The sequence below is a fragment of the Helianthus annuus genome, chromosome 16, assembly GCF_002127325.2.
Source record: "Helianthus annuus cultivar XRQ/B chromosome 16, HanXRQr2.0-SUNRISE, whole genome shotgun sequence".
NCBI classification, from domain to species: domain Eukaryota; kingdom Viridiplantae; phylum Streptophyta; class Magnoliopsida; order Asterales; family Asteraceae; genus Helianthus; species Helianthus annuus.
Genome location: NC_035448.2, coordinates 128509549 through 128520317, shown reverse-complemented (window position 1 = coordinate 128520317; position 10769 = coordinate 128509549). Strand labels below are relative to the sequence as shown.

The window sequence follows — 10769 nt, the reverse complement described above, 5'->3', positions numbered from 1 at the left end:
GTAAAAAAGATGTGAGGAAGAGGTTTTTTTAATGAAAACTTTTTTAAAAAACAAACAAGCTGCAGATCTTTATGTCTGCGTGTGATCCGTATGGGGAAGAGAAAAGAGTTTCTGAAGTACTTTTCTAAAAAAAACAAACACCCCTTTAACCTCATGTAAACTGTCAATTTGTATTTCGATTCCTTCGAATCCATAATTTGTTTTAGAAAGAATTGCATATTTCTCCTTAAAAAACTGTTTAATTGCGTATTTACCCAACTTAAAATTAAAATTGCATATATCCCCTTCCTTAACTATTAAAATTGAATATATCCCCTTCATTAACTAATATAATTGCAAATTTACCCATTTTGATTTATTTTTATTAAAAACAAGTTATATAATGACTTTTTTACCTTTATTTTTACTAAAACTTAAAAAAAATAAATATTTATTCATTTTTACTAGTCTTTGTGAAATTTTCACAATTTTTTTTAAAAAAAAATCATATTTAGTCATTTTTACTAAAACTTAAACACTGAAATAAACCGCTAAACTAGTAAAAATCTACAAAAACTAGTAAAAATGAATAAATATTTGTTGATGTTTTTGACCGGTATAATAATAATAGTATTATTTTTAATATACCTGAAAATATCTATTTTTTAACAACAAATTACACTATTTTTAATATACTTTTATTGTTTACTAATTACTGCATTTTACAGGATTTTAACCCTTCACTTTTAGGGTAAAGGAAATATACCTTATCACCATAACATATAAGGTTTGACTAATTACTGCATTTTTAGTTTAACAATTGTAAAGTAGCTTCTCATTTCTAAGAAGATCAAGGACAACCGTAAAATAAGGTTTGACTTGGTTCATAAACATGAACAAGTTTTTGCCATAGACGTCGGCCAAGTCTACTTTATTTTTGTTTTTTTAGATTAGAGGATTTTATGCTTGAATATACGCTTGTTATTTCTTTGTTTAAATTTTATATTGCCTTGCTGTATATAATTTATTTTCGTCTTTAATATTTTTTAAGTCTTAAAATATTCAAATTTGTCTAATGCTGGTCAATATAATAGATGTCTTAATATAATTTTTTTTTTAAGTTTTAGTAAAATTAAAGATAAAAAGTCATTATATAACTTGTTTTTAATAAAATAAATCAAAATGGGTAAATTTGCAATTATATTAGTTAAGGAAGGGGATATATGCAATTTTAATAGTTAAGGAAGGGGATATATGTAATATTAATTTTAATTTGGGTAAATACGCAATTAAGTAGTTTTTTAAGGGGAAATATGCAATTGTCCTGTTTTAAACTAGTTGATGCCCCGCCCGTGTTGCGGGGCGATGACCGAATAATTCTCAATCAATTAAGAAAACACTACTATAATTTTGCTAGAAAAAAAAACTAAAACGATGATAAGAACGTAATTTTGGACTCAGGGCAAAACTGTAATTTTTCAGGACTAATGAGCGAGTGTTAGGTAGCTCGTTGACACAAAAAAAATTAAATCGAGTCAACCAATTAAAACAATTTCTTTTTTATAGTTTTGCTAAAAAAAACTAAAACGATAGGAAAAACATTATATTGAACTGAGGGCGAAATTATAATTTTATTTCACGGATAAAATCGTAAATTAAATGGACCAATGGGGGAGTGCCAAGCAGCTGCCGGCATGACTGTATTTTTACACTGGGAGCAAAATTGTAATTTAATCAGGAAAACAAACAAAAACGATAGAGAAAATGTAAATTTAAGTTGAGAGCAAAATCGTAACTTGGCTATGAGAAAAAAAACTAATGGCAAAACTGTAACTCTAAACAGGGCAAAATCGTAATTTTGAACCGAGAGCAAAATTGAAATTTTTTGCTTAGAGCAAAAGCGTAAATGTATTTTTAAGTGGGGTAGGAACATAAGTTTGAACTGATGGCAAAATCGTAATTTAAAGAGAAAAAGCTAATGGGAAAACTGTAAACTTAAACGTGGCAAAATCGTAATTTTGAACCAGGGGAAAATTGAAACTTTTAGCTTGGAGCCAAAGCGTAAATTTATTTTTAAGTAGGGGTAAAAACATAATTTTAAACTGATTATAAAATCGTAATTATAAATTTTAAAGCGGGATAAAATCGTAAATTTGTTGGGCTAATAGGGGAGTGCCAGGCAGCTGCCTGACACTATTATCTTAGCCGCTCATTTGAGCCAATAATGTAAAGAACTATTACCGCCCTTGAAAATGTATGTGTTGAAAATCGTAATTTTGAATTGAGTGCAAAATCGTAATTTTGAGATTGGGGATAAAAGCGTAATTTTATTTTGAGTTGGAGGCAAAACGATAATTTTAAACAGGAGCAAAAACGTAATTTTAAAATGAATATAAAATAATAATCTAGTTGGTCCAATGGGGGAGTGCCAGGCAGTTGCCTGGCACTATTCCCCCATTTGGTAAATGTATGTATAGTAAACTAGATGAAGTCCCATCCGCGTTGCGGGGCGATGGCCGAATAATTCTCAACCAATTAAAAAAACAGTACTGTAGTTTTTCTAGAAATAAAAGGTAAAAAGAGTGTTAGGCAGCTTTTTGACACGATTTTTAGCTGTGAGCAAAGTCGTATTTTTATTTTTACTTGGGGAAAAATCAAAATTTTTCCCGAGGGTAAAATCCTAACTTTTAGCTAGGGGAAAACGATATTTTTATTTTGCACTGGGGGCAAAAATCTAATTTTGAATTGAGGGTGATATCGTAATTTTGAACCGAGGGGAAATTCGTAACTTTTAGCTAGAGGCAAAAGCATAAATTTATTGTGTTCTTCAGCATCAAAGCAAAGTATTGCCAGTCTTTCTCATCCGGCAGCGAGTCAAACAGTTTGTCAACTAATTCTTCTTGAGTATATATGATTCCGTGTCTTGCCAGCTCCATCTTCAAATGCCCGAATGTTTCAATCATCTTAGATACAGATTCATTTTTCAAACTCTTTTCTTAACAACTTCCTTTTGTTTTTTGACTATCTCAGCACTACCCACACATTTCACTCTCAATTTCTCCCATAGATCTTTTGCATTTGTGTACTCAATCAACGATATTATGTCGTCTCTCACAAACTGATGAAGCAATGCAATGCACTTTTGTTCAGCAACAAAACTATCTACATCATCAGTATCTGTATCTGTTATATTTTCATAATCCGATCTTCCCATATTGAAACCATTCTTCAAGCTCTTCTAGCTTGGATACGCAAACACTTTTAGCCACTCTTCAAACCTTTTAGCCCATCTATTATATTCTTCAATCGCCATCAGTTTGGGAGGTTTGTTGTACGTCCCATAAGCACTCTCTACACTCAAAGCATCAAAAAAAGTTTTCTTCGCACTCGGATTTGTAACGTTTTCATTTGTGTTGTTTGATGTATCATTTCATGTACTTCCCGCGAAAGCAAAAATGTCACTGAACGGATTCATAAACTCATCCATCTTCAAGTACCTGTAACAATTAACAATCACTTAGAAAATTTTTTGAATTTTAACAACAACAGTTTCAAACGAAATCAGTTCCCGCGAAATCAGATTTCATGCGAAATAGCTTTCACACGAAATACTCTTTTCATGCGAAATAACAAGTTTGGTACGAAATAGCTTATTTCGTATGAAATTGAGGTTATTTCGTACGAAATAAGGTTTCAAGATGATTTCGTGCGAAATACTCTGATTTCGTACGAAATAAGACACTCAGGGTTGATTTCGTGCGAAATACTAGCTGACTATTTCGTGCGAAATAGTGATGACGTCAGCAAATTGGCCACCATTTTGTCAAATTGATCCAGTTTTTGTTCGAATTTTGGTCCAATTCTTTCAAGGATTCATTAAAACAGTGTTTTACGTGATATATGTGAAATTCAATCCATTTTGCCCGTAAAGATTCCAACTTTCCGCTTCCTGCTCGACTCCAATGATTCTTGAGCTCCAATCCTTGCTAATGATGTCTCCAAATTCGTACAAGATGCTTTGGTCACGTCTATGGTCGTCCAAGAATGATTACATATCGATTAGGGTTTATAACATAACATGTATATGTGTTCAAAACCCCAAAATCATCATTATCTTCGAATTCGCTGGGCTGAGAACCTATGGCGGCCCGCGGTAGACTTAAGCCCACTTATCGCGGCCCATGGCGTCCAAACAAGTCAACCCGGTCAACATCGGCCTTCGCGGCACGCAGAAGAAATGGAACAACCTGTCGTGACGCGCGATAGGCTTCAAGAGTTGATTTTTTTATTCTTTTTCAATTTCCGATCCTTTCGTTCGCGATCTGGCACTTGGATTTAGCACATTTTAGCTCGGTTTCTTCCTCTTTTCAGGTACTTTAATCAACTAAGACCTGCGAAACACAAACGAATCAAATGTACGACTATTCTAACTAAAATGACTCGAAATCTAACGAAAACCTAACAAAATGTACACGATAATTAATGTATTTTGCAATACATCATAGGCCGTTATCATACTAATCCTGGAGAAGATCACTGGAAAGCAGCTAAGAAAGTACTTCGATATCTACAAGGGACGAAACACTATAAACTGACTTATAGAAGAAGTGATCATTTTGAAGTGGTAGGCTATATTGATTCTGACTTTGCCAAATGCAAAGATGACAAGAAATCCACTTCGGGCTATATTTTTATGTTAGCAGGCGGACCTATATCATGGAAGAGTCATAAACAACAGTTGACCACAACTTCCACAATGTTGGCAGAATAGATTGCTGTTTATAATGCAACATGTCATGGAATGTTGCTTAGGAATCTCATCACTGGACTCAAAATCATTAATTCCATTTCTAGACCATTGAAGCTTTGCTGTGATAACTCATTTGCTGTTAGTTTCTCAAATAGTAACAGTTCGACTGGAGCTAGTTTAAATCTCGATACAAAGTATTTTTTTGTACGTGAACGAGTTGAGGAAAATAATCTTTGTATTGAGTATATTAGCACTAAAAATATGCTTGCGGATCCGATGACTAAAGGTCTCCCACTTAAAGTTTTCGAAGAACATGTTTCAAATATGGGATTTACTAAAGACCTTATTTAATAGTATATTGTACTTACTTATGTTTTAATTAATGAAATTTCCCCAGTTTTGATTTTATATGTCTCTAACATATGTTCTGCTAGTATAATGACATATAGACAAATATAAATACAAATCTAACGTTAAAGGGCTTATTTGCGTATTTTGATCATAATTGTTAGGTTTTAAATTGAGACTGTAGTATGATTAATGGGGGTCCTGAGTCGAATGATGATTTAACAGCTGATCAGGCCTATCTAATACTCATGAGAGTTAACACCTGATCAGGCTTATCTAATACTCATGATAAATGATTACTCGACTAAGGGGGAGAATATATTAATTACGTTATATTTAATCCTGTAGCCATGTAATCATTCATATAATATATGGATCAGAATATATTATACCTATTATATAATTAGTTGGTAAATCTTGATGAACTATATTACCCTTATTAACTAATTAGTTTTTTTTTCTTGGGTGTATATATAAGGAGATAATTAGAGAGGTTAAAAAGTTACACAACTTGGACTCCCATAACATCATCAAAATTCGTCCTCTATCTCTCTCTCCATAACAACGAACTCAAACCCTAGAGTTTCGCATTACCATCAAGAAGTTACACCCTAAGGAGGAACCACATCATCCTGACAACTATGTCGAACTCTATGGCTGCGTCTCTGACTGGATTCTCTGCTGCCATGTCTGCTGTTACATGTATTTCTACATGTTTTCCATTATGTTTATTCAGAACTGATCAACAATAGGGTAATTTTGATCTTGTAGGGTAATTTTTTTCTTATAGGGTAATTTTATAGCATATAATAATTACTCTACAAATGATCTTGTAGGGTAATTTTGACCTTTGTAGGGTAATTTTGATCTTATAAAGTAATTACGATTAAAACAATTACAAAAATGCCACTGTGTTTTTTAATTTTCCATGTCATTCGTACGTTTTGTACGATAAGATGCTTTGTAGAGGATCTTTACTCCATGTATGGCAACTTTGTTAGGCTTTGTGCATTGCACTTAATGCACACCCTTGAATATAACAAAAAATTTTAAAATCTACTTTACATAAATTGTATCAATAACTTTTTTCCCGTATAAGAGCATACGTACTGGGGCGCGATATGGCCCCATAGCACCAGTATGGCGCCGGCCACACCAACACGAAGGGCGCTATGCCCAAAAAAAAATTCACAGCGTTATTATTTTCGCGGCGTTATTCGATGGATGTTTTGAATTTTTGACCGTTGTCAAACGGTCATACATTAAAAAAAAAATTCAATTTTTTTTTTATTTTCCCACTATAAATACATTCCTACTCTTCCATTTTTTTTTACAAATCAATACATTCCAACTCTCATTCTCTATATATTTTTAAAAAAGTGTTGAAGCTAGTCTCACCTTATTCAAAAAGTGGGTTCCCCGTCGGAAGACTCTTTCACCGAAATTTACCGAAAATTTTTTTCGCCCGACGAAGACGCGGCCGAGGAAGAAGCGGTTACGAGTGCATGTACTTTTGTGATACAAGCATTTGAGCACATTCGGCCTACTCCCCCTCCACGACCCATCTTGCGACGCACCTATATCTTACTAGTAAAACTTTTGTATATTAAATTATATTTTAGGTATATGCCAGTTATATGGAAAACGTTATTTGAGACACCCCACTTGGAACGACCTTCAAAAAATATATGAGGTGCATCTAGAAAAGCATGGAATACCCGGCATGATTGGTAGCTTGGATTGTCGTCAATGGCGTTGGTATAATTGTCCAACCGCATGGCGAGGTCAATATACACGGGGTGATCAAAAAGGGCCAACTTTGGTATTACAAGTTGTTGCGTCATACGACCTTTGGGTTTGGTCGGCCTTCTTTGGTGTAGCCGGGTGTTTTAACGATACTAATACGTTAGAGGCTTCACCATTATTAGAGGGCTACATTTCTGGAACTATACCAAAGGCCGGTTTTCATGCAAACGGGAACGATTACGAGCATGGCTACTACTTGGCCGATGGTATCTACCCGGAGTATTCGATTATTGTTAAAACGTTTTCTCAAACGTTCGATGAAAAAAGAAAGTATTTTAAAAAATTACAAGAGTCTTCGAGAAAGGATATCGAGAGGTGTTTTGGGGTTCTACAGCAACGATGGCATTTTCTCAGAAATCCTTGTCGCATGTGGCATAAGGATAGAATATGAATGACCATGTATGCTTGCATCATTTTGCATAATATGATCATTGAGGATGATGGAAGAGCGATATGCCAAAACTATATTCCCGAAGATTTAGTCGAAGGAACCCAAGCGACAATGGAAGAGAGACTCGCAAATGCTCAACTATTGCGATCTAGAGAAATACATGACACGTTGAAGGCGGATTTGGTTGAGCATGCTTGGGCGATTCGCCCAATTCGATTCAACAGTGATCACGACGAAGATTCCGAGGAAGAAGAGGTTGAGGAATTCGAAGACGGGAACCTTGAAGACGTAGGTTTGGATGCTGGAGAAAACGAAGAGGAAGACGGAGAGAACGAAAATGAAACCGAAGAATAAATTTATTTTTTAGGTGTAATTTTTTTTTTCTTTAACTTTTTTGTAATTTTAATGTATTGTTTTTTATTTAATGGAATGTTTTTTAATTTTTAAAACTTATAAATTAATTAAAAAAATGAAAATTAAATTAATTTAGTAATGATGACAAAGGGGCTTTATGACTACGGCCTCAAATTGCATAACGTCCCATAAAGCCCCTTGCTGACGTGTCATGCCACATGTCGCATAACGCCCCCAAAAGGGCTTTATGACTACACATGGCTTAAACCAGTTTCAGACCATGAACAAAAAAGAAAATAAGCACCTCTAGAACAACACATGAGCATCTTAAGAACTTAAGATACGTATTATAGTTTATAGTGCATGAAATAACCAGTCTTGCAAATGCTTATGATATAATAACCATACAAACATATATAACACCTAAATATTATTTAAAGGCAATTAGTACAAAGGAGATACATGTTTTTATAAAGACACAAGCCCATAATAAGTAGTTGGGGTCATGGAGATCTGAACCTTCACCTTTAGCTAGTACCATTAGATAAAGGACTATCCGTTTACATGAGAAGCTAAATCTAGAACACCAATATTTAAGTCTTCATGTTTTGGGTCATCATGGTCATAAATTCATCCATATCGATCACACCATCTTTGTTAGAATCAACAACTCTCACCATCTTCTGACAATCTTGAAAGCTACACCTTTCTCCAAGCCTCTTCATCAACTCAAAAACTTCCTCAACGCTTATCTTCCCATCACCATCCAGATCAAACGTCCTAAACGCCCTTTGCACATCTATCGCCTTCACTCCTCCACCCTTCTTTTGCACCTCCATAAATTCTTTGAAGTCGATAAAACCATCACCATCCAAATCTGCAACCTCAAATATCTTTTGTACGTCCCTTTCGGTCCCCCCTTGTCTCAAAGCTCTAATTATAGCTTTGTATTCGGACCTTGATATCTTACCATCTTTATCGCGATCAAACTTGTCAAAAACACGCCTCATCTCGGTCATGTTTGGTTGGAACAAAGGCAGGCCGGAAGATTGTCTATCGCTACTAGAGAACATCCTAGATGGCTTACGAAGGAACTTACGCTTCGAGATGTTGTATTGCAAATCAAGAAAGCTTGTTGATGACATTGTTTCGATGCTTAGGTTGTAGATGGCTAGCTATGAAATAATATAACCGAAAATACCAAATGTAGAGATAGCTATTTAGATGCCTAAGGGTATTAAAAGATTGAATTCCTTGTGAAGCTAACTTGCTGGGAGATAAAAAGATGGATTGAAAGCAAAGCTTGTGGCATGATCACAAATGGACTATAATAAAGTTATTCTTATTCTTTGTGTGATTTAAGAAAGCAAGTATTCCTTTTGGTCTATTTGGTACCTAACAAAATTCCTTCTAACTAAACATGTTACAAGTTTAATAATACTTTACCTTTTTGATCATCTTTCCTAAGAAGAAAAATAAAAAGATAAAAGAGGATCACATGAAATAGAACACAGATATTAATCTAACTCTAAGTTATGCATAAAATATAAATTTATTAATTTATACGAGAAAATACACATATCTTGACACGCGAACAATGACGCAAGCTCATTTTATTACATTCAAAAGCGTGTGTCAAGAAAGAAATGTCAAGGTTTACAATATTCAATAATTCATGACACTCTTTTTTGTGTGTCATTCTTTTAGTGTCAAAAAAAAAAAAAAAAAACAAGATTATTTTATGGCATTCAAAAGTGTGTTTTGAGAAAAAAAATGTCATGTTTTACAAAATTCAATATAAATTTATGACACTTTTTTTGTGTGTGTCATTTTTTAGCGTCATAAAATAACAAAACCATTTTATGACATTCGAAATCACGTGTCAAGAAAAAAATGTCATGTTTAAAAAATTGTACTAAATTTATGACACATTTTTGTGTGTCATCCTTTCAACGGGGAGTGTCAGGCAGCTGTAAATATGTGTCATCCTTTCAACGGGGGAGTGTCAGGCAGCTGTCTGACACTATTCCCTCATTTGGTTTTTGTATATGTAGGAAATTATTGTCTCCTAAATGCCTAATAACTGTTGTGTCCATGATGTTAGTCATATTTATTTTTATTTTGTATTTGTTATTTTACTTTGACCTTTTGAAATCGGTTAAGGAATTGAAATCACAGGGGCAACTTTATTTGTTACAGTAATCTGTATAAGGATTTTGGCTATTTTATCAAACGTGTTTATCACTACTTTAGCATTTTTTTGCTTTATGCTTATTTCAAACTTCTACTTCACAACACTTATTTTTAGCATGTGGAAACATGTATGCTGAATTTTATTGTTATACAAACATTATGATCAAATGGAAGTTAATTGAGGAAAACAAGAGATTACATGTTGAGGAGGCTCTCGGTCAAATGTCATTCAGAAAATCCACATGGTAAGTAAAGGCTTGCTATCTTGATTTATTTTGATTGAATTTGGATTTTGTAAAAATCATTGGTTGTTGGCAGTCCTAGACCTAAAAAAAAAACTACTTGCTATTATATTGATTCTTTAAAGCCTAACAGTGTCAATGAGTAGTTGAGGCAAACTATTGATACGTAAATAATACAAATCATCATAACGTATGCTAAATATACTTTGATATATATTTTTATTTTTTTTATAAGGCTATGGCCATGTATGCTACACGAAGTGGTGCCAGCAAGGCATTAGGGTTAAACTTAACTCGGTCAAAATTGGGGTGAGCACATAATCCCTTAATTAAATTGTTGTTGGAATGATACTGTAAATGTAGAAACCCTTTACTTTAAACTTAATAGCAATAGTTTCACACTTCTTGATATTTTTAATGTGTAGGGTTCATGTCAGCCAGGAAGCGCTGAATGTGGCTACTATGTGATAAAGTTCATGAAGGAGATGACTTACGAAGGAGTTGAAATACTTAACAATGACAATGTAAGTTTAGACATATTTTAGCTTGCATGTTAGAGAAATATGTACTTATATCTCTGGACAAATGTTTAAATTCATAAATTTGGATTTAGTCTTGAAATTAAATAACCAAACAAATGCTTAAATTCCTAGATTAAAATTTAAATTCTGATTTTTTTAAGATTTATCTTATTTAATTGTTGTCT

At 33.6% G+C, this 10769-nt stretch overlaps 1 protein-coding gene across 1 annotated transcript; it reads right to left on the bottom strand.

Moving 5' to 3' along the window:
* Positions 1–7969: 7969 nt before the first annotated feature.
* LOC110916332 (calmodulin-like protein 30) lies at positions 7970–8900 on the bottom strand. The gene has a single exon (XM_022161080.2). The coding sequence runs from the start codon at positions 8771–8773 to the stop codon at positions 8222–8224; it is 552 nt and encodes a 183-aa protein (XP_022016772.1). The 5' UTR covers positions 8774–8900; the 3' UTR covers positions 7970–8221.
* Positions 8901–10769: the final 1869 nt, after the last annotated feature.